This window comes from Artemia sp. Qi Xiang Cuo, chromosome 15 (assembly GCF_049724085.1).
Source record: "Artemia sp. Qi Xiang Cuo chromosome 15, ASM4972408v1, whole genome shotgun sequence".
NCBI lineage: Eukaryota > Metazoa > Arthropoda > Branchiopoda > Anostraca > Artemiidae > Artemia > Artemia sp. Qi Xiang Cuo.
Window position 1 is genome coordinate 16421860 of NC_142808.1, and position 25651 is coordinate 16447510.

Sequence of the window (25651 nt, forward strand, 5' to 3'; positions counted from 1 at the left end):
TGGAATATGAAAATCAAGCTTAAAAACGAAAAAAAATATTTTTCCTATTGAAGCATAAATGAAACTTAAAAACGAACAGAAAATTCAATAAACAATCAACGCAAACAAACATACAATAGATATTAATGTAAATGAATAAATAAACCTTTAAACGAGTGAAACTTAAATTGAATATGAAAATCAAGCTTAAACGAACGAGCAAAAATCACTACAAACAAGAATTTTGGGTATCACCTTCTCTCACTGTAAAAGTCTAAAACCTACTGCGTCATTGGCGCTTTATCAGAAAACTATACATGCGTCTTGAACAGTCTTGGAAAGTATAAACAACATCTTTCCCCCTTCTTTCGAAATTCAGCCAAATTTTCTCAGGCGCGTAACCTGTGATGGGTAGGACTAAACTTGATGAAACTTATATATTTGATATCAGCATTAAAATCTGATTCTTTTGATGCATCTATTGGTATCAAAATTCCTTTTTCTAGAGTTTCGGTTACCATTGAGCCGGGTCGCTCCTTGCCACGAACTGTTTGACACTAAAAAATATGTGACAATGAATCGAATGAACTTGTAAAAATAATAACCATATACAAGCAGTACATGTGGGATCAAAACACATATATACACATGTGCTGCTAGTGGGAGGATATTAAAGGGTTGGGTTTGATACTAGGGGGTGGATGGAGGATGGGTGAATGGGGGGGATCAGTTTTTTGTTGGGGGGGGGGGGGCATCGAGCCAAGGAGGGAGGGTTTGGGGTGAGCTCCCATGATTTTTGTAATGAAATATTGTTAATATTTATTTTCGGGGGGAGGGGGTAGGGCCATGGAGAGAGGGTCTCGTATCAGCTCCCATGAATACTGGAATAAAATACCGGTGATAACTTGTTTTTTTAGGGGGGAGGGGTTTGTTTCACCCCCAGAGTTCGTTATATGATATTTGGTTTATTTTGAACAAAATAGCGATCTAAAAATTCGATCGGTTGGATTTTGGGAAAAGAGGGTGTGGAGAGGGGGGCTATTCGCCCTCCTGTCATTATTGACTCTTAAAAAGGGAACTAGAACTTTCAATTCTCAATTGAATGAGTCCCCTCCAAAGTTTATGTAAACACCCTTTCCATAGAAACCTTGTATGCCGCTGGGACATAACTTAGAACATTTTCTCCGCGGTTCTAGGGAACTGTGTTTTCCCTAAAGTTTTTATTTTGTGATATTTGGTCTATTTTGAACGAAATGGGTATAGATAAAATTCAATCGGATGCACTTAGGGAAAAGAAGACACGGGGGGGGGGGGTCTAGCTTCCCCTGGTCACTTTTGACTCTTAAAAAGAAACTAAAACACTCAATTTCCAATAAAATGAGCCCCCTCTGAAGTTTATATGACCACCTCTTCCATAAGAACCAAAAATGGCCCCAGGGAATAACTTACAAGGCCTGCCCCCAGGCTCTATGGGGTTGTGTCAACCCCGGAGTTTTTATTATCTGATGTTTAAACTCATTTTAATAAAATGGCTATCTCAAAATTTTTATCGGATGGGTTTGGGGAAAAAAGGGCGCGGGGGACTAGTTGCCCTCCAATATGTTTTGATTCTTAAGAAGCGAAATAGAATTTCAATTTCCTATTTTATACAAGCACCCTTCCGTAACAACCAAATATACCCCCAGGGCGTAACTTATAACGCCTTCCCTGAGTTTTGGGGAGGGGGGGGGGTGTAACGACCTTAGAGGTTTTTTTATCTAATCGTTGAACTATTTTTGACGAAATGGCAATCTCAAAATTTGTATCGGATTGGTTTGGGGAAAAAAGGGCGTTGCACGGGGGTAGTGGCCCTCCTATCTCTTTCAAATCTTAAAATGTGAACTAGAAATTTCAATTTCCTATGAAATGAGCCCCTCTGAAACCTTTACAAGCACCCCTTCCATAAGAACCGTATATGTCTTTAGGGCATAGCTCACAGTTCCTGCCCCCCCAGGCTATGGGGGTTGTGTCAACCCCGAAGTTTTTGTTATCTGATATTTAAACTATTTTTGACAAAACGGCAATCTCAAATTTTTATCGGATGGGTTTAGGAAAAAAGTGCGTGGGGGGCTAGTTGCCCTCCGATCTCTTCTGACTCTTAAAAAATGAACTAGAATTTTCCCTTTACTATCAAATGTGTCTCCTCTGAAGTTTATACGAGTACCCTTTCCATAAGAACCATTTATGCCCCTGGAGCGTAGCTTAGAACGCCTGCCCCTAGGTTCTGGGGGGTAATGTCTACCCCAGGGATTTTGTTATCTGATGTTTGAACTAATTTTAACAAAGTGGTTATCTCAAAACTATCGGATGAGTTTGGGGAAACAAGGGCGTGAAGGAGGGACTAGTTGCCCTCCAATATCTTTTGACTCTTAAAAAGAGAAATAGAATTTTAATTTCCTATGAAATGATCCCCTTCTGAAGTTTTTCGAGAGCCCCTTCATTAAGAACCATATATGCCCCCAGGGTATAATTTACAACGCCTGCCCCCAGGCTCTAGGGGTTGTGTTGACCTCGAAGTTTTGGTTATCTGATCTTTGTGCTATTTTTAACGAAACGGCTATCTTAAAATTTTTATCAGATGCATTTGGGGAAAAAGGGCGCGAGGGACTAATTGCCCTTCGATCACTCGACTCTGAAAAAGGGCACTAGAACTCTTAGTTTTCAATCGAATGAGTTCCCTCTGAAGCTTATACGATCACCCTTTGAGTGTGAAGTACCCCTGAAAAAAATAATAATGATAAAACACTGTGCTCTATTGGTCTTTACTATAGGCAACGCGGTACTTTATTAGTATCCGGGCAACACGCGAGAAGTGAAGTTTGGTTAATTCTAATGAAACAAAATAAAGTATGATAAAAGTATAATAGTTTATAAACAAATTTGGGCTACATATTTGCACATTAGAGGGGGGGGGTAAAGCATAGCATATATTTAATACGTAACCTAACCTAACTTAACCTAACCTAGGTACCTTTTTTTGCCCCTTTAACCCCAAAAACCAAAGTTTAAATCTTAGTCAGATTTCCTTTTAAAGCTATTGTCCAAGATCCTCTAAACAAATCCTTAACTAAGCTTTTGCGTAAAACATTTCAATATCTTGATACCCTTGCCAATTTTACATTTAAATAAAATGGAATTCATTACTCCAGTCGATTTTTTAGTTAAGAGGGTATTAACGTGTTATAGCGACCACACTTTGTTCTTTATCTGCAATGAAACCAGTTTTCTGAGGCCACCCGGAGATAATCAGCTTAGCCTGAGTGAGATAAATTACTTGGCAGGTATACTTTACCTAAATATTTAATAAATAGGGGTGGTTAGGTACTCAATATAATGCGTTCTGGGTGGCCTGCTTTATATAAATTTCAAATGAGATTTTTTTTCCCCTTTAAATCAGACTAGAAATTACCTGTAAGAATTCTGCAATTCAAAAAAGAGGTAAAATAAAGAATATATTCTGGGATAATTCAATTTTATCTAGACTGACGGGAAAATTTTAAGAATAGGCGTTTCTGTGTTCTTTCTTTTTAATTGATCAATTAGTAAAGTAAGAAATTTGTAGATATATAACCCTCTGCAGGGAAGTAGCCACGATTTTTATTAGAGCAGGGGAGGGTCTTTTAAAATGGCAAAAATAGGCAAAAGATATGAAAAGTAATAAGAAACCAATGAAAAATGGCAGAATTAAGACATTTTTTGTAGAGGTGCTTAGCCCCAATGGTAGTTTAAGTGGGGACTGAGAGGGCGCTTGCCCTGGTTGCAGAAATTTTAGGGGCGCAAAATTTGAAAGAAATAGTCTAACGGTTATAATCACAAGCAATTTTTTAAATATTATTTTTATTACTATAAAGTAGAGGGTGCAGTTCGTAAATGAAAGTAATTAATAAATATTAATGAATTATTAAAAATTAACTAGGTCAAAAGTTATAAGTTTCACGGAATTTTAATCAACCAGAAGTTTTTTGTCCAATTCGTCCAAATTTTTTAATTTTTTAATTCGTACAAATAAAAAACATTTTTAATAAGTGGAAGCACATATTTAAAATGTTTATGAAAAATTATACATTCAATTTCTATGTAAATGTTTATGTAGAACTTTCTTGTCCAATTTCATCAAACAGTTCGTGGTAACGAACTGTAAGTAAGGAGCGACCCGGCTCAATGGTAACCGAAACTCTAAAAAACGGAATTTTGATACCAATAGATACATCAAAAGAATCGAATTTTAATTCTGATTTCAAAAATATAAGTTTTATCAAGTTTAATTTTATCTGTCAAAAGTTACGCATCTGAGAAAATTTGGCTGATTTTTGAAAAAGGAGGGAAGACCCCCTAAAAGCTATAGAACCTTAATGAGAATCACACCATCATATTCAGCGTACCAGAGAACCCTACTGTAGAGGTTTCAAGCTCCTATCTACAAAAATGTAGAATTTTCCATCTTTTGCCAGAAGAAAGATCACGGATGCGTGTTTGTTTTTTTGTTTTTTGTTTTTTTTTTCTTTTCCCCAGGGGTGATCGTATCGACCCAGTGGTCCTAGAATATCTTGGGAGGGCTCATTGGAACGGAAACTAAAAGTTCTAGTGCCCTTTTTAAGTGACCAAAAAAATGGAGGGCAACCAGGCCCCCTCCCATGCTCTTTTTTTTCCCAAAGTCACCCGATCAAAATTTTGAGATAGCCATTTTGTTCAGCATGGTCGAAAATATTATAACTATGTCTTTTAGGATGACTTAATCCCCCTAAGTTTCCGGGAGGAGGGCTGAAAGTTATGAACTTTACCCAATGTTAACATATAGTATTGTTTTTTTGTAAGTATACCGTACAGACGTTTCCAGGATATTTTTCCGAGGAGGGGGGGGTGGGTGGGGGGTTTGGGGGGAGAATATTTCCATGAAGGAAGTTTTAATGGGGGTCAGGAAAGTTCTATAAAGGGGACGCTGGATGTCCAAGAAATAATTAAAAAAATATCAGAAATTAAATATAAAAAACAAGTTTTTCAACTGCAACATCAGCAACCTCAAAACTTTGAACGAACAGAAAATATTACATATATGATTGGGTTCACCCCTTGTCAATACCTCACTCTTTAAGCCAGAGATTTTTTAATACTTTCATAAAAGCTATTTATTCTAATTAACGGCATTTGTTGATTAAGCGGTCAGTTTTAAAGAATTGGAACAAAATTCGAACTTTCGCTTAAAGAGCAAGGTATTCACTAGGGGGCGAACCCCCTAATATACATATTAAAAATATATGAATATAGAAGTTCGTTACGTAAATTAATTCGTAAGTTACGTATATTTATTACTAATAAAAACGCTCGTAAATAAAATGAAACAAGTTTCGAGAAAGCCATTTAACCAAAGAAAAGTAAATTAATATGAAAATTTTGTTTTAATTATTCATGTACTGTGAGCCAAGATCAAAACCTGCATTTATTCAAAAACGTGTTTCAAAAACGTTATTCAAAAAACGTTATTCAAAAAAATTGTTCAATATAAGAATATCAAATAATTTGTAAAAGCAAAAATTGGTGTCATATATGTAGCACTGAAGCAGGCACATACGTAGGAATGTACTTTAGAAAGAACCCCCTATTTTGGGGTAGGGGTAGGGTAAAACCCAATCAACCCAAAACCCCTCAAAAACCCAAAATATATAGAAGAATATTTGAAAACCACATACGTTTGGGTGTACGCGGATGCAGGGAAATCCCACTTCAATGCACTATTTCTAAAGAAATCATTTCCATAAAAATATAGAAATATTAAATCCCTTTTGTTCAAAGAGATTCTTATAGTTTTACATCAGAAGATGTTTAACATGTTCTTCCACATATTAAAAACGCTTTTTATTGGGTTTTGGTCGGATTGGACAAAAAACTTTACATAAACATTGCATATATAGTTTTACATAAACATTTTTAATATGTTCTTCCACATATTAAAAATGTTGGTACTTATCATGAATCCAGAAAACACGCGAGAAGTGAAGTTTTTGCTATATATTTGCCTATTAGGGGGGTGGGGGTGAAGCATATCATATATTAAATACTTAACCTAACCTAGGTACCTTTTTTTGTCCCTTCAACACCAAAAAACTAAAGTTTAAATATTTTGCAAATATTTCAATCATCAGTCGTTTCAGATGGCGACCCCGTAGTTTTCTCCAGGCCAAATAGTCCTCTCTCTCTCACACCATTTCACTATCCATTACTCTCTTTTCTCTCTTTTTCTCAATTTCTCTCTTTACCCCTCTCTATTTCGTTTCTCCTTCGGTCTCGGCCCCATGCTCTTTCTTTTTTCTTTCTGTCTGTTTTCTCTGTCTCTCTTTCCCTATTTCTGGTCATAATAATTGCTGGCTTGCCCTAGTTTTCACCATAGAGCATTACTTCCATTGATATTTCCACATACATTGAGTGTAATACTACTGCGACAGCATTAAAAATGCAAAAAGCACGGTGTTACATACAGGAAGCATGTAACACCGTGGCATTATATGCTGTGGTTTTACATACAGAAAGCATTTAATACCACTGTGAAAGAATGTAATACCACCGTGACGCCATTGGGTAATACCACTGTGATCCCACTGTGAAATCATTGACTGTAATACTACTGTGTAGTACTACCTTCCGGTTGTACTTATGTTGCAAGTTTTTGCAACAGTAAAAAATCCAAAAGAATTTTAGTAAATTTGAGTAAAAAATCAAAAGAATTTTCCATCACACAAGGTATTGTACAATAGTTTTTAAAATTTGTCTTTTAGGAAAACATAACTATCCAATCATACCCATGATTTTCAAATCCCGAAAAGGGGGAAGGACCTAAGATATTATTGGCCTTCTTCTATTTTTGCAATTTAAAATTTCTTATTTTTCTTGTTCTTTAAAAGGTTATAACCTACTGTTCCAAAAAGCTACCCCAACGTAATTTTTTCAGCTGAATTTCAGAGTTTTGTCAATTTTGTTAAACTCCAGCGATTTGAGTAATGTTAGAAAATTTCCTATACAAAGTTCCAAGGATTCCACCACAAATGCTAAAAAAAATTATTACGTTAGAAATGGGACTGCCAAAAAAATCTGATTATATTTTTGACGGTTGTAAAGCAAGTTCCCTGACCTAATAAAATCCTAAAAAAAATTTTTGAATTTTTAAGTTAGCATTCTTAAATTATGGTAGTAAATAAATAATCTAATTGAATAAAAAAAGCCTTGAAAATGGCGTTTTTAAAGGCTTAGATAAACATGGAGATAAGAAGGATTAGAATTGAATCCCTAACCTCCCTTCGTCCCAAGGAGTATTTTTACGTCATCTGAGTGCTATCAGGTGCCAGCTGCATTTTGTTATAGAAATAAAAGAGTAAAGGGGAGATGAAGGGAGAGAGAACGAGAGGGAAAAGGGAACAGAAAGCGAAAAGGGGAGGGAGGAATACAAGAAAGATTGAGCAAAAGAGAGTGAGAAATAGTAAGAGAGAGAGAGAGAGAGATAGATAGGGGGGGGGTATTCTTGTTGACTGTTGCACCCTATAAAGTTATGGCAGACTATAAGTCTATATGCAGTCTATAATCTATTGTAGAAAATATATTCAACTAAAACAAATTAGACCCATATTTTTTTTTCAATGAGGCTTGCTTCAAACCAATATGAAGGTGGATTTAATGTCCAGGCTGTTTGTATTTTTAAAACGAAGTTCCCCTACTCTTATTGCAAAAAAGATAGATTTTAACGGGAAACGTCAATTTTTAGATTTATAAAATTATGATAAAAAATGGACTTCCGTATAAAGAGTGAGGGTTTTATTCCCTCCTGTAGAGGTTGAGGAGGCAGCTATCCTCTCCTTATGCTTAGGGTAGCCTTGAATATTGAATTAAATGATCAGAAATTCAGTTTAAAATTAAAAGACAGTTTTTCAAATCGAAGAAAGGAGCGACAGTAAAAATTAGAATGAACAGAAATTATTTTTTATATGAGAGAAGTTACTATTCCCTAGTCCTCCGTTCTTTATGCTTTTTTATTTCATTTTTTTGCGTTTATTTATTTTTTTTGCGTTTAATTTTTTTTCTTTCTTAGTACTTTAAAAAAGTATGGTCTAGCACAGGACCAATGTGATAAACTTTAAAAGCACTAGTAAAAATTTAGTATACAGAAGGGGCTAAGGGCTGACAGTCACTTTCATATACAAGGTCAATTATATTCGTCTTTTGCTTTAATGCTACCTTATAGTCTCATTTGAAAAAAAAGCGTAACATTATATATTACTTAGGCTATATAAATATAGTATAAATATATCGGACATAAAATATCTAATAGGTCGGGGACATCGTTTTACCACTAGGAATAGTAATCATTCATGAGTATAAGATCCAAATAAAACTCAGCAAAATGGTCAGAATCCGAGAAGATTAAAAATATGTTCAAAATTCATTGAAAGACGGTAAATCAGAAGAACAAAGAGAGGCAATAGCAATGTGAAAAGCAGTGGTCATGCCGGTGTTGATTTTATGCTTATAAAGAAATTAATTAGCTAGTGTTTTATGCATTTCAAGCTCAGTATTTCAAAATGAAAAGGGACAACAAAGAGAGTTTGCATTTGAATATTTTGGCGTAACACAAGGACTTGTCCTTTTTCTTCAATTTAGTGAAACATAAATTTGACATCGAGACACGAAACTTACTATTGATAAATAATTGAAACAGTGAACTTACCAGTACCAATTGAGACAATAAAGTAGAATATAGCCCAGGCTAGGACGACAATATAATATACGTTAAGCCACGCAGACATTACAGCCGCGGCATATCCAACTCCTAAGATATGAGAAGGTATAAGGTTAAGTTCAGAGACTGTGATATAACGGTTTTTAAGTCTCGAAAAATTGGCATGAAAAAGACCAGAAAATTAACACTATAAGAACGAAAAATTTGAATAAAGATTTTAATGGAAAAATAATAAATTCATGAAAAACCACAGAAAAACACAGTTAAACGAAAAAAAACACGTAAATGAATAGATAGACATAGTAAACCCATACATAAAATAATAACCATATATAAATAGATGAACCATAGACAAATAGTTTGGATGTTAAAAAATGAAAGAAAGATGGTCAATAAACTTTTTTTGTCTGCTGAAAGTAACTGTTAACAGTAATGTTTCTCCTTGTTGAAAAAAAAACTGTTTTACTGTTTGGGATACCATTATTCAAAGTATTGGAATTACCATAGCATATAATTTAGAAACAAGAATTTGAACATCTAGTGAAGAATTTAGATCTGAGCAAAATAATCAAATGCATTTATCAAGGAGGCACACTTGTGCCTCTTTAAAGAGCCGACCCACCACAATGTTAAGCGATTTCCGGTCCTAGCGGTCGCAGCGAGACGGCGGTGATCGCATCTTGTAGCCTAAGCTCAAACTAAGAAACATGCAAATTTTCACCCCCCTCGGACTTTATCTTCATGGGGGAAAGTGGGCCGGAATTGTTGACCCTCCCACCACAGCCCCCCTTTAACGTTGTCCGCTGAAATATAGAGGATAAGCTTTTCTAGGGCGTGGAAGCTTATCCTCAAAATTCCTTAGCTAAATCCGATAACTCCTTCCCTGTTTTCCAAAAACCAAATTTAACCACTTAATGTTCATCAAATTATTTTTTTATTAGCAACGCCTACAGGTCACAGTTGGCAACGGATCCGGGTGAATGAGGACTCATTCGAACCGGAATTCGACCTGTCAGGGCCTTTTGATATTTTCAGACCGAAAAAATTATCCCCCGAATTTACATTTACGAAAAACCTCGTTTTCCTATAATAGCCCATGTTAATTTTTAAAATTCCTAAAATCATAGTATTTCATTATTAAATTAGATCAAAATGGTCCTCTTAACCTGACAAGACTGACTGCAAGCTTCCAAAAATTCCAGCTCTTTCCCAGAAGTTTTTTTGTCGAAAAACGAAAATCTTACTTTGTATTTGATTGCGTCCAAAATAGATTGCAGAGACTAAAAATAATTTAACAAGAGTCTCTGATAGTACAGTAGTTACTTTTCCTGTCTGTCATGCGGAAGACCCGGGTTCGATTCCCCGTCAGAGTAAGTTTTTTATATATTGAATTTAAAGTAGTATCTCTTAAATTTAAAGTTTAAAAAAGAAACTCAGTTTCTTTTTTAAATCCAATCTATTAAATCCTTCGGCTCAACAGGCGTCTCCAGAAGAATATCACAGTCGGCCTTCAGCTTACAGTCTCCACTGCTTTGATAACATGCCGTATACGCGCATGCTCGAAGAAAAGTTGAAAAAAGAAAATCTTACTGTGCATTTGATTTGAGTATTCAGGAATTAAAAGCCTTAACACAAGAATCTTCAAATGCGGGGGGTTTGGGGGGTTGCAGCCCCCCAACTTTAACTCCTGACACGATCAGCTAACAGTTAGTCAAGCAATGATAAGTAATAAACTGTACAAAAACGTGCATAAATTATTTGAAGAAAAACTAAGTTTTTGAAAGAGTTAAAGAGCCTGAGTCACAAGCTAGAACATTGAAACGTACAGATATTAGAAGGTACAGTTGGGGGGCTGCCGCCCCCAAACCCCCCGCTTTTTCAGCCTCTTTAGTTAAGATTTTTATTTTGGGGGTCTGCCGCCCACCGCAACCCCCGCTTTTTTCCTAGCAAAGAAATACATTGTAACACGAACGAAGTCTGCGTGAATTTTTACCGTAAGAACATCCTAGTGCATCTCTTTGATTAGAAACAGTACTGAGCCTGTTTGCTGGATTTTTTACAGGAGATTTTTCCCTAACCGATAACAAGCTATAATGTGATGAACTTGGTACAACCAACTGATTGCAGGCTACAGGACTTAAAAAACCTTAAGAAAAGAGGCTGCAAAAGCGGGAGGTTTGGGGGGCGGCAGCCCCCCAACTGTAACTCCTAATCCCTGTACGTTTTAAGGTTCGAACTTGTGACTCAGCTTCTTTAACTCTTTCGAAAACGTAGTTTTTTTTTCAAATAATTATGTATACTAACACGAGACTTTACTACCACCGAGGTTTAGCTTCCACTAATTTAAGTTAACCAGATTTTTCATAGAATTTTTTGATTGGCGGAAAAAGTCTACAAGAAATTCTGATTGGCTTAAAGTAGCATTAGCTATATCTCGGTACTATTAAAATCTCATTGTGAATGGGGTATAAGTCTGACTTTAGCCAAATCTGGGAGTTAGCTAAAAGTTTGTATCAATAAATTTTAGAAAAAAGGCTGAGGCTCAAGCTAATTAGAAATAAGACTAAGTAATACAACAAATACTTAATACTTGTTGTGCATATTTCTTTGTGCATATTTCTTGTTTGTGCATATAATACTTGTTGTGCATATGTGCATATTTCCATAATTTTATATACATTTGTTATATATGTTTGTAATTTTAACAAATACAACAAATGCTTCAAGCAGCTTTGGATCGAGAAGTATGGATCAATACGGTGGTTCCAAATAGATCAATAAGGTGGTTCCAAATCGATCAATACGGTGGTTCCAAATGGATTTATGCTGCAACTAGTAGCAGCTATGATAAAACATCCTTTTAGGTTGGAAATTTCATTAAATTTTGAAAAATTTGGAAATTTTTAGCTCAAATGAAACAAAAAAGAATCTTGACTCATGGTGGTAATACGGATTTATGAGCTTTTCATCTAGCCTAAAAATGAAACAGAAGTTTTGAATTCCCAAAAATCTGCAAGATTAAAAATACACTGTTCAAATTACTTAGTTTAAACTGCCAACAAGAATGAAGAGATCTCTTAAGAGTATATGTTTCAAGTAAATCTTATTGGCGTGGCCTTAGAATACCGTACTATAAAAATATTTTCTAAATGATTTGAATTTCTAAGCTCCCTTTGGCTTTTGGCTTTTTTGTTGTTTTTTTCCTAAGCCCCACTCAATGACTTTTAGACAAAATTATGGGAATTTTTTTTCTTGCACAGCAAATATTTACCTTCTAAAAAGTAATGGAACCTCGGTATATCAGTCTAATGTCCAAAAATAAAGCTTGAGGTATCGAGCCCAAAAATTCAAACAGTATAACATTACCTTTTTCTCAAAGCATTGATTTCAAAGAATAATGGCAGAGCAATTAAGTATAAGGTCAACTTAGGAGCCTCTGTAATCCAACTTTTCGGACCATTATTCTGTTATAGGCTTTGGTCACCATTGAGAATGGACGGACCTATTTTTACAGATGCCATAGATATCCGCGTTATTTACGCGTTTAGCTTCAGAATATTCTTTAGAAGAAAAACTTTGTTTTTGCTATACTATGGAGCCAATATCTCACTTTCTCTCTCTCTCTCTCTCTCTCTCTCTCTCTCTCTCTCTCTCTCTCTCTCTCTCTCTCTCTCTCTCTCTCTCTCTCTCTCTCTCTCTCTCTCTCTCTCTTAAAAAAAGTCTTAAAGAAATTACCTTTGAAAAGAGGCGTTATTTTCCATATTCCAATTCCTCCAATCCTAAGAAATTGACCTACAGATGCTTCTAGAAGAAACATTGGCATCCCAGCTAAAATCACTGTTAGTAGATACGGTATTAGAAATGCACCTAGAAATGACATATTAAATTAATTATTGTTTTAATATGGAATATAATAAGTAAAATGAAAGAGAGACAGAGAGGTAGGAGAGACAGAGATAGAGGGATAGAAAGAGAGAGGGAGAGATAGGAGGAGCGATAAAGAAGGAGAAAGAGAGATCCTTTGTGTGTCCTTACAAACTTATTATTCTCTAAAACTTGTTCTGGTGGCTCTCGTTCAAGTCAACCTGCACTCGCACGACTCAAAACTGTACAGACCCAACCAACAAGGGTTGAACGGTTTGATTTCAATTGTTTTGGCTAACTAAATGTTCGGGATGGAGTAGTGAAGATACCCGCCCAAATGTTGTAGCCTCTTCTAAACCCGACTTATTCATACTAGGCGTTACACCTAAGACAATCACGTTTTTAGCATTTATCTCCCATAAGCTAAAATATTAAATGACAATTTTAGGGGACTTAACCGCCACTCCCTCCCCTTCCCTATAGATGTGCAATCGGCTTATTTTTTCTAATATAATCTCCATAAGGTGTTTCATATCTTGAATCTGCAAGAGAAACAGCAATACTTTCCAAAACAAAGCTTATTTTATTAATTATAACCCTTAAATTTGCACTCATTGTAGAATATAAAGCCTATATATAATACATATACATATATATATATATATATATATATATATATATATATATATATATATATATATATATATATATATATATATATATATATATATATATATATATATATATATATATATACAGTAAAACATAAAACAAGTTTTGGTAGAAAGCATTTTCTGAGGTTGCTTGAATTTTGTGCAAAGGCTTAAATTATTTTATCTAGATAATTAAATGCCTAAATACTTTCATTGGAGAAACAGCCTATCTCCTTTTTTGAAATGATTTAAAAAAACTTTTTTCAGAAAAGAAGTTTTTAAAAGAAAAGTAAAGAGCAGCATTAAATCAACGACGAGCAGAAATAAACTCAAATAATTTTTCAAGTGTAAATTTACCCTAAACCACAATCAATAAATTGATAAAACCCAAAACAAACACAAATTACAATGAATAACGAAGTTAAATTAAAAACGAGCAGAAATTCATCATTCCCTGAAAATCCCAATTTAATGTCCCAAGCCGTTCCCGAGAGACGCTCTTTTGACAACCTGCATGCACATAGTATGTTTTGATTTAGTTCAAACTCCCCTCAACATTCCTTGAAAGGTTCACCTTAATTTCCTTAGCCTTTTTAGATACCAAGAGTCAAACATGCCTTCTTTTCCCAATAACAAATACTATATGTAAACACCGGGCGGATTGCATAACTTACAGTCCTTGTCCCAGCAGCTGCATATGGGTTGTCATCCGTACAGGCATAGTTGTAAGACCTACCAACTATGTTTAACAAAAGGACTATATTGAATTTCTTATCGGGTATCACTAGGAAAATGAGGGGCAAGGGGCTGCTTGCCCTCCAATCACTTCAGATTCTGAGAAATAGCACTAGAACTTTTAATTTCCAATCGGATAAACTCCCTCTGATGCCTCTACGACCACTCTTTCCTTGCGAAGTGTTTATGTGGAAAAAAAAAATACAATAATAACGCATATACCCCACTTCACTCTTTACTGAGACAGCGCTATTGCGTTGCCTATGATTTTCAAACAGTTCGTTGTAACGATCTGTAAGTAAAAGTTGTAACGAAAAAAATAAATGTATTTCCTTTTATAACTTTAATAAATCAAATAATATTAGCATTTTGATTACTAAATATCAGTGTATGTATATTAAACTGACAATGCACATTCATTTGTATTTTTTTCAGCAAAGAGCAAATTATGTTCTGGCCTTGGGAAGGCATAAGGGTTTTGAGCCCTACTCATGTTAATTTCTGCAATTTGAGTTTGATTCGGTTATTTATTGTAATTTATGTTTGTTTTGGGTTTCATTTATTTATAGATGCTGATTTGTGGTAGTTTCACGCTTGGTAAATTATTTGATTTTATTTTTGCTCATTTTTTGTTTAATGGAGTTCTATACTTTTCTTCGAAAAACTTATTTTGTGGAAATTTTTTTTTAAATTAATTTCTGTTCGTTTTATATTGGCATAGTCTTTTCAGGGAAAAAGAAAATAATTTTTAAATCTTTTCGTTTTTTAAGACTAATAGTTTGGCTTGCTATTTAGATAAGATAAGATTTATTGCTGAAAAATGGCTATCACAAGCCCAAAGGGGCCGAATTCGCACTTTAGCGTCAAATACAGCGAAAAAAGAACAACAAAAACAAACAATCAAACAACAACAGAAAATTATAGGTATGAAAATAGGTATGAAACTAAATTAAACACTGCTATTTGTATGCTAGAGAAAATTTCTCAGCAATTTTTAACAACATACACGATACACCCTTTTAAAAACCTGGACACAAATAGTAGTGTTTAATTTAGTTTTATACCTCCTCTATTTGACCTGAAATAGAAAACTTGATACCATTCGCAAAAAAACCTGTTTACTTTCTTTGATAGCTTGGATACACTTACGGTATTTTGATTTCGTTAAATTTCAAGAGCAGATGTAGCCCCGAAAGTTTGAACATAGTATTCTCAGTCGTTCTTGGGATACTGCTGAGATGCCTTATTGGGAATTAGCATTAACACAGTGCATTTTGTTTTAATCTTAAGGCAACATCTAGTTTTTAAACATAATGGGCAAATGGGACGGTGGGCGTGGGAGGGGGGACTAGAGGCTCTCCAATCACTTTCGGCTATTAAAAGGGCACTAGCCCTTTCTATTTTCAATCGAATGAGCCCTTTTCGAAGTTCCTACGACAATTCCTTCGATACGAAGTGCCCTGGTCAAAAAAAGGAAACAATAATAATACATTGTACCCACATCGATCTTTACTATAAAAATGTCATGCCTTCCAATCACTTGACTATTAAAAAGGGCACTAGCCCTTTCTATTTCCAATCAAATGAGCCCTTTTTGAGTTTCTATGTCAACGCTTTCTATAAACACCTTATATGCCCCCAGGGCAAAAATTACAACCCTTGCCCTGAGGGCTGTTAGGGCGCTGACACACTTAAAAACCCAATTTCCAGAACTTTCTACTACGTTGAACAATCTGGCTATCTCAAAATTTTGATGGGATGTGTTTTGGGAAATGGTGGGCGTGAGAGGGCCGTTAGTAGCTCTCCGATCACTTTCAACTAACAAAAAAGGCAATAGCCCTTTCAATTTCCAATCGAATGAACCCTTTTGAAAATCCTATGACAACGCTTTCAATAAAAACCTTATATGCCCCCAGGGCATAACTTACAGCATTTGCCCTGAGGTCTGGGGGTGTCATCCTCAAAGACCTAGTTTACAAAACTTTTCACTACTTTGAAGAAAATTGCTAGTCTCAAAATTTTGATTGGATGTGTTTGGGGAAATGGTGGGCATGAGAGGGGGTTTAATGCCTTCCAAAAACTCCCGACTGTTAAAAGAAGCACTAGCCCTTTCAATTTCCAATCGAATGAGCCGTTTTGAAGTTCCTACGACAACGGTTTCTACAAAAACCTTATATACCCCAGGGCATAACTTACAACCCTTGACCTGAGGGCTGTGAGGGGGGTGTCATCCTCAAACAAATAATTACCGGACCGTTCAACTACGTTGACCAAAATGGCTATCTCAAAATTTTGATTGGATGTGTTTGGGGAAATGATGGGCGTGATAGGGGAGTTACTTGCCATCCAATCACTTTTGACTATGAAAAGGGCACAAGCCCTTCTAATTTTCAATCGAATGATTCCTTTTTGAAGTTTTTACAACATCACTATCTATGAAAACCTTATATAACCCCAGGGCACAACTTACAACCCTTGCCCCGAGGGCTCCGAGAGGGTTATCATCCTCAAAGACCTAATTTATAAAACTTTTAACTACGTTGAACAAAACGAATATCTAAAAATTTTGATTAGATGTATTTGGGGAAAAGGTGGGAGTGAGAGGGGGGTTAGTTGCCCTCAAATCACTTTCGACTATTAAAAAGGGCACTATCCCTTTGAATTTCCAATCGAATGAGTCCTTTTCAAGTTTCTACGATAAACCTTTCAATAAACCTTAAATGCCCCCAGGGCATAGCTTACAACCCTTACCCTGAGGGCTGTGGGGGGAGTGTCATCCTCTTAGATATAATTCCTTTCAACTACTTTGAACAAAATGGCTATCTCTAAATTTTGATTGGATGTGTTTGGCTAAATGGTGGGCGTGGAAGGGGTGTTAGTTGCCTTCCAATTACTTTCGACTATTAAAAAGGGCACTAGCCATTTCAATTTCCAATCAAATGAGCCCGTTTTGAAGTTTCTACGACAACGCTGTCTATAAAAAAAACTTATGTGCCCTCAGGGCATAACTTACAACCCTTGCCGTAAGGGCTGTGGGGATGGTGTCATCCTCAAAGACCTAATTTCCAGAACTTTCAACTACGTTGAACAAAATGGCTGTATCCAAATTTTGATTAGATGTGTTTGGGGAAAAGATGGGCGTGACAGGGGGTTAGTTGCTCTCCAACCACTTTCGACTATTAAAAAGGGCACTAGCCCTTTGAATTTCCAATCGAATGAGCCCTTTTTTGAAGTTTCTACGACAACACTTTCTATAAGAACCTTATATGTCCCCAGGGCATAACTTACAACCCTTGTCCTGAGGGCTGTGGGGGAGTGTCTTCGTCAAAAACATAATTTCTATCTGAAAATCAACTACGCTGAACCAAATGGCTATCTCAAAATTTTTATTGGATATGTTTGGGGAAATGGTGGGCGTGGAAGGTGTGTTAGTTGCCTTCCAATCACTTTCGACTATTAAAAAGGCACAAGCCACTCTAATTTCCAATCGAATGAGCCCCTTTTAAAGTTTCTACGACAACGCTTTCTATGAAAACCTTATATGTCCCTAGGCATATAGGGTTTCAAAAAATAAATGATACATTGGGCCAACATCGTTCTTTACTTAGGCAGCGCTATTGCGCTGCCTATGATATTTTTTGTATGTTTTTCCCAGGGGTGAACACATCGAACCAATAGTCCTAGAATATCGATAAACAACTTATTCTAACATACATTAAAAGCTTTAAATGACCAAAAATAGTGTTTAATAGACATTAAAAGCCCTTTTTAAATGACTGAAAATATTGAAGGGCAACTGGCCCCTCTCCCTCCCAGATTTTTTCCTAAGTCATCGATCCGATGTGTGTAGTAGTAGGGGATATTGTCAGTTCGCCTAGTCCTGTACTATGTGGGGTACCGCAAGGCTCTGTGTTAGGTCCGCTTTTATATTTAATTTACGTCGGCGCACTACGGTTCTACATTCCCGATGCTGCCATAACATCCTTTGTGAATGACACCGCTATAATAATTGCATGAAAGGCGTTGATTGAGCTTGTTTCAAAAGCAAATAAAGTGCTACATAACCTGCATGTTTTTACTAGTCTTAGTGGTTTAGCAGTGAACGCGAGTAAAACTAATTATCATCCTCAAAGACCTAATTTCTAAAACTTTTAACTACGTTGAACAAAACGGATATCTAAAAATTTTGATTAGATGTGTTTGGGGAAAAGGTGGGAGTGAGAGGGGGGTTAGTCGCCCTCAAATCACTTTCGACTATTAAAAAGGGCACTAGCTCTATGAATTTTCGATCAAATGCGTCCCTTTTCAAGTTTCTATGACAAAGCTTTTAATAAAAACATTATATGCCCCCAGGGTATAACTTATAACCTTTACTTTGAGGGCTGTGGGGGGAGTGTCATCCTCTTAGATATAATTCCGGACCTTTGAACTACTTTGAACAAAATGGCTATCTCTAAATTTTGATTGGATGTGATTGGCTAAATGGTGAACTTAGAAGGGGTGTTAGTTCTCTTCCAATTACTTTCGACTATTAAAAAGGGCACTAGCCGTTTCAATTTCCTATCAAATGAGATCGTTTTGAAGTTTCTACGACAACGCTGTCTATAAAAAAAACATATCTGCCCTCAGGGCATAATTTACAACCCTTGCCCTGAGGGCTGTGGGGATGTTGTCATCCTCAAAGACCTAATTTCCAGAACTTTCAACTCCGGTGAACAAAATGGCTGTATCCAAATTTTGATTAGATGTGTTTGGGGAAAAGATGGGCGTGACAGGGGGTTAGTTGCTCTCCAACCACTTTCGACTATTAAAAAGGGCACTAGCCCTTTGAATTTCCAATCGAATGAGCCCTTTTTTGAAGTTTCTACGACAACACTTTCTATCAGAACCTTATATGCCCCCATGGCATAACTTACAACCCTTGCCCTGAGGGCTGTGGGGGAGTGTCCTCCTCAAAAACCTAATTTCTATCTGGAAATCAACTACGCTGAACAAAATGGCTATCTCAAAATTTTGATTGGATATGTTTGGGGAAATGGTGGGCGCGGAAGGGGTGTTAGTTGCGTTCCAATCACTTTCGACTATTAAAAAGGCACAAGCCACTCTAATTTCCAATCGAATGAGCCCTTTCTTGAAGTTTCTACGACAACGCTTTCTATAAAAACCTTATATGCCGCCATGGCATAACTTACAACCCTGGCCCTGAGGGTTGTGGGAGAGTCTCTTCCTCAAAAACATAATTTCTCTCTGGAAGTTAACTATACTGGATAAAATGGTTATCGCAAAATTTTGATTGGATTTGTTTGGGGAAATGGTGGGCGTGGAAGGGGTGTTAGTTGCCTCCCAATCACTTTCGACTATTAAAAAGGCACAAGCCACTCTAATTTCCAATCGAATGAGCCCTTGTTAAAGTTTCTACGACAACGCTTTCTATGAAAACCTTATATGTCCCTAGGCATATAGGGTTTCAAAAAATAAATGATACATTGGGCCAACATCGTTCTTTACTTAGGCAGCGCTATTGCGCTGCCTATGATATTTTTTTGTATGTTTTTCCCAGGGGTGAACACATCGAACCAATAGTCCTAGAATATCGATAAACAACTTATTCTAACATACATTAAAAGCTTTAAATGACCAAAAATAGTGTTTAATAGACATTAAAAGCCCTTTTTAAATGACTGAAAATATTGAAGGGCAACTGGCCCCTCTCCCTCCCAGATTTTTTCCTAAGTCATCGATCCGATGTGTGTAGTAGTAGGGGATATTGTCAGTTCGCCTAGTCCTGTACTATGTGGGGTACCGCAAGGCTCTGTGTTAGGTCCGCTTTTATATTTAATTTACGTCGGCGCACTACGGTTCTACATTCCCGATGCTGCCATAACATCCTTTGTGAATGACACCGCTATGATAATTGCATGAAAGGCGTTGATTGAGCTTGTTTCAAAAGCAAATAAAGTGCTACATAACCTGCATGTTTTTACTAGTCTTAGTGGTTTAGCAGTGAACGCGAGTAAAACTAATTATCATCTAAGTAAAACTAAGTAAAACTTAGTGGTTTAGCAGTGAACGCGAGTAAAACTAATTATATGATTCTTAGTCGTACTGGAGTTATTGATAATGTTTTCGGTTTAGTTAATTTTAATTGTACGGAGATTAAATAGATATTTGATACAAGGTATCTTAGTTTTCAAATTGATTGTAATTTAAATTAAAAAAAAAAATTGTGAAATTGTATCGGTGGAAGTTGCGCGGGGTTTAGGGCTGATTCGTTAATTTAAACATGTTTTTCCTGTCTCAGTTTTCAAATTTTTATATAATTCACTTATTAATCCTTACATTGTATACAGTTGTTCTATGTGGGCTAGTAATTTTGCTGTAAATTTTAAACGGATACAAATTGTGCAGAATAAAGCACTGCGCCTGCTCGGTGATCTTGAAAAATGCGAATTTACAATGGATTGTTATCGCCATTTTAATATTTTAAATGTTGGGACAGTTGATAGATTATCAGACCGGTATTTTCGTGTATCAGTGTTTAAATAAACTAGCACCTAATTACTTTTGTCATGTTTTATCATCGAATTCTGCGCACCATTCTTATAATACAAGGAATTCTGTGGACTTAGTACATGAGAGACGACACACTGCTAGAGCTAGTTTTGTATTTAGGCATGTGGGGGTTTCAGTTTTGAATAGTCTTCCGGAAAGCACTAGGATGGCTGAGAATGTGTTCTCTTTTAAAAATAAGATAAGGAATTTCTTGATGAGTAAGGATCGGTGAGGGGGGGGGCTGTCTTTTGTGGGTATTGGTTCGCGGTTCCCACGAGGTTTGTTTATTATTTATTTATAAAATTGCATTTTTTTTCTTTTTTTTGTTTGTTTCCAATATATATGTAATAAGTGAGTAAAATATTGAGTCCTGCCACGAACAACTCTGTAAAGATTTTCACGTGGTAGGTCGGTTTGATAAGATTTTTTTGTGAATCTTGGTCTTTAATAAATTTATTTATTAAAATTTTAATCAAAATTTCATTCTCTCAATCAAAATTTTAAGACAGCCATTTTGTTCAGCATTGTTGAGAAGCCCAGTAACTATGGCCTTAAGGATAACACAAACCCCCAGAGACCCTCGGAATAGGTTTGTAAGTCATGAAATTTATCCATTGTTTACGTATAGTATTTGTTATAAAACGAAACAATAGTAAAAAAAAAAGAAAAAAAAATAGAAAAACGAGGATTATACAAGCCAGTGAAACATATGGACTAAAATGCAAATATTTCGGTCAAGACCTCCGCTTGACCGTCCTCAGTGCAAGATAATAATATCAAAATTACTAATAAAAATCCATGGATACTATAAAAAAAAAAAAAATTCAAACCTTGAAACAAAGCGAAACTAAAATTTTAAGACCCTCTCCATGTAACGGTGAAAGGGTAACTGAATGAAAAAAATACAGTACTGAATGGGAATTCAATTTTTTAGTTTATCAGAAAACTTTGTAAAATTACAATACGAAAAATTTCAAAATTCCAGACGTTTTCTTCTTAGATTTTGTTCTGGCCCGGCCATTGAGAACCTATCTTCGAAAGTTCTTACACCCGAAGAAATCCATATCTTGTCTAAGGGACCAAAATTTTGCTTGCCTCATCCACGAGTAAATTTCTCAGAGATAGTATCCAGTGTGGAGGCGGGTATATTTGGCTCAAGAGGTATTTTGGAGAATCCCGATTTACTTCGAGGGGAGGTTGTTAAGAATCTTCTTAACTTCACTCCTCATTCCTCAAATTCAAAAACTCGGGAAACACAAATTCATTTTGTTTTGCAATGGATCAAGCTACTGGAATCCAAAATAGAAAAAAGAAAAAAAAATGCAGAAAAGGATTTATCGTTTCCACAACCTCCAACGCATATCACCCCTTTAGTGGGTGATAAGAAAGTCTTTACTGTTTTGCCCTACTTTCCCAGATTAGGGGACAAATTTCAAAGAATTCTTAAAAAACACAACTTAAATGTCACCTTCAAAAAATCAAATAAAATTCAGGACTGTTTTAACAGCGGTAAAGATAAAACGAGCCCTATTTTGGGCAGTTGTATTTATAGGGTTCCATGTTCTTGCGGTTGTTTCTATGTTGGAAGAACCCATAAGCAATTGGGGTAGAGATTGTTGGAACACAGGTCCTCAAATGACAAAGCTATGGAGCTATGCCAAAGGCCTGAGACTTTTGATTCCGCCTTGGCTCAGCATGTGTATGACAACCCGCACCATTTCGTTTTATTCGATAACACCTCCATTATTGCCCCTGTTAAAGGTCTCATCCAAGTTTTCAGGGAGGCAGTTGAGATAAAAAACTACATTCACCGAAAGGTTGCTCTCAATAGAGACACGGGAGGAACCTATTTAAGCCCCATTTATAATGAACTAATTAATTCTGATCGTTTTTACTTAAATATTAAAAAAAATCACAATATTTTACTTACTTATTACATATATATTGGAAACAAACAAAAAAAGAAGAAAAATGAAATTTTATAAATAAATAATAACCAAACCTCGTGGGAACCGCGAACCAATACCCACAAAAGACAGCCCCTCCCCCCTCACCGATCCTTACTCATCAAGAAATTCCTTATCTTATTTTTAAAAGAGAACACATTCTCAGCCATCCTAGTGCTTTCCGGAAGACTATTCAAAACCGAAACCCCCACATGCCTAAATACAAAACTAGCTCTAGCAGTGTGTCGTCTCTCATGTACTAAGTCCACAGAATTCCTTGTATTATAAGAATGGTGCGCAGAGTTCGATGCTAAAACATCACAAGAATAATTACGTGCTAGTTTATTTAAACACTGATGCACGGAAATACCGGTCTGATAATCTCTCAACTGCCCAACACTTAAAATATTAAAATGGCGATAACAATCCATTGTACTTTCACAATTTTCAAGATCACCGAGCAGGCGCAGTGCTTTATTCTGCACAATTTGTATCCGTTTAAAATTTACAGCAAAATTACTAGCCAACAAAGAAAAACTGTATACAATGTAAGGATGAATAAGTGAATTATATAAAAATTTGAAAACTGAGACAGGAAAAACATGTTTGAATCTACGAATCAGCCCTAAGCCCCGCGCAACTTTCACCGATACAATTTCACTATGTTTTTTTTTTAATTTAAATTACAATCAATTTGAAAACTAAGATACCTTGTATCAAATATCTATTTAATCTCCGTACCATTAAAATTAACTAAACCGAAAACATTATCAATAACTCCAGTACGACTAAGAATCATATAATTAGTTTTACTCGCGTTCACTGCTAAACCACTAAGACTAGTAAAAACATGCAGGTTATGTAGCACTTTATTTGCTTTAGAAACAAGCTCAATCAACGCCTTTCACGCAATTATTATAGTGGTGTCATTCACAAAGGATGTTATGGCAGCATTGGGAATGTAGAACCGTAGTGCGCCGACGTAAATTAAATATAAAAGCGGACCTAACACAGAGCCTTGCGGTACCCCACATAGTACAGGACTAGGCGAACTGACAATATCCCCCACTACTACACACATCGGATCGATGACTCTTAGGAAAAAAGCTGGGAGGGAGAGGGGCCAGTTGCCCTCCAATATTTTCAGTCATTTAAAAAGGGCTTTTAATGTCTATTAAACACTATTTTCGGTCATTTAAAGCTTTTAATATATGTTAGAATAAGTTGTTTATCTATATTCTAGGACCCATAGGGAGCCCATTTGTTTGGGTGAAAAATTGATTGTTGTACCGAAAATATAAGGAATATCTATTGCAAAGGCGAACAAGTCGCATAATGGTTTCAATATCTAATGTTTTGTAATCCATCCGGCCAATATTATCTTCTAGTTTCTTTTGAAGAGCAAATTCACATTTTTTTATATCACATGATGTATACATCGAAATGGCATCAAAACTGGCCAAAATTGTGTCTTTTTTTATATCAAGGTTTTTTAATTTTTCCACAAGGTGTACTGAATTTTTAATGTAAGAAGCTTGCGTCGACATATATTTACATTGGGGGGATTTGCCAGAATTCTTATGCGAAATTCTTTTTATTGGTCTTACTTTATTTTTGCCGACTTAATTTTACATGTCAAGATATTAAGAGGAATTATCCAGGGAAAATATATGCCGGGTCGTAATTGTCTAAAGTTTCTTTCCGTAGGTTGGGGGATCGATTTTCTACAGAAAACTTCTGCATGGGGGAGTTTTCCACATGATAAATTCTTCAGAGGGAATTTTTTACGGGAGTACCTTTGTACCAGGGGGGCGATGGAGGTATTTTAAAAATAATGATTTTAAATACAATCAGAAATTAAAGTATTTTTCAAATGAAAGTGGCGTAAGAAAAAATTTTCACCTGAATCGTCCGCAAGAAATTTTCCTGGGGTAATTTTCAGCTAGAATGGAATTGTCTGGGGGAAAATTTCCTAATTGGTAGTTTCTGGAGGGTAATTTCTGGGGGTGAACTTCCTAGAGAAAATTTTATGCAGGGAAACCTTTGCCCAGATTAATATCCAAACTTCGTTTTAATTTTTCATGTACGGTGATCCAAATTCGAAATTGTATTAGTTGAGAAACTTACAGAACCTAAATTTAAAAAAAAAGAAAAAAGTTTTTTTACTGAAAATAAGGAGAAACATTAAAACTTGAAACGAGCAGAAATTATTCCGTAGATGAAAGGGGCTGTCACCTCCTCAGCATCTCAGTCTTTACACTAAGGTTTGGATTCTTTGTCACAACTCTACTTTTTAAAGAATTAAGAAACTAAAGCGTAAAGAGCAAGATGTTGATGAGGTGACAGCCTTTTTCATATACGGAAAAATTTCTGTTCGTCTTGAGTTTTAGTCTTGCTCCTTACTTTCAGTTAAAAAAACTACTAATTTTTATTTAATTAAGTATTAGGCCGATCACACGGACAAAAATATTACGGGAAACTTGAATAAAAGTTCCCCAGTCTCTCTAAACTTACATTGCTTTTTACGACGTCACGACATTCAAAAACCACTCTCGTTTTACACTTTTTTGAGAAAAATTCTGGGGAGTGACGGGAAACCTGTTTCATTATCGCTTCTGCAAGGTTTTGGCTGAGAAATGTGAACAATATGAATTTTCTTAGCATTTTGACCAGAAATTTGGTCAAGAGCTTGGACAAAATATACCCTCATATATTTTATGAACTAAAAAAAAAATCCTGAATAATACAAAGTAAATACTAAATTTATGCTAGTATATTGTTGATTAGGGTTTTTGTAATTTAATTCAATTTCAAGTATATTTCTGAGAAAGATTGCCTCCATTGTCCCTAAATTAGGGCCCCCGTAGAATTTGCTGTTCTTATTATTGATTTTCTTTCCTATACGCAGTGGTGGTCAGTTAGTTTGAGTTGGATAGTTAATTAGTTCAGTAAGTTGGTTCAGACGTTAGTTGGATGAATAGTTCTAAGGCTATTTGACTTTCTGTACTTCGAAAAACTCATAATTCTTTCGATTTAACTAAGTCCTCTTACCAGGCCCTCATCCCGTCCTGAGATAATGTATATACGCTTATTAGTGCGCCTGATTAACATCGTTACTTTACAGGGAGTAGCTTTTGCGTCACAGGGAGTTATAGTGCCAA

General features: G+C 35.8%; 1 protein-coding gene across 2 annotated transcripts in view; it reads right to left on the minus strand.

Annotated features, from left to right (window-relative positions):
• Positions 1 to 422: 422 nt before the first annotated feature.
• The window catches only part of LOC148943386 (sodium- and chloride-dependent GABA transporter 1-like), a 63075-nt gene continuing 37846 nt past the window's right edge, over positions 423 to 25651 (minus strand). For both annotated transcript variants that reach the window (XM_089101624.1, XM_089101625.1), the window contains 3 exons: positions 12476 to 12607; positions 8729 to 8830; positions 423 to 536 (listed from right to left, as the gene is read on the minus strand). In XM_089101624.1, coding sequence (XP_088957750.1) covers positions 433 to 536; positions 8729 to 8830; positions 12476 to 12607 — 338 coding nt within the window. In that variant the 3' untranslated portion in view covers positions 423 to 432. The remainder of the gene's footprint in view (positions 537 to 8728; positions 8831 to 12475; positions 12608 to 25651) is intronic.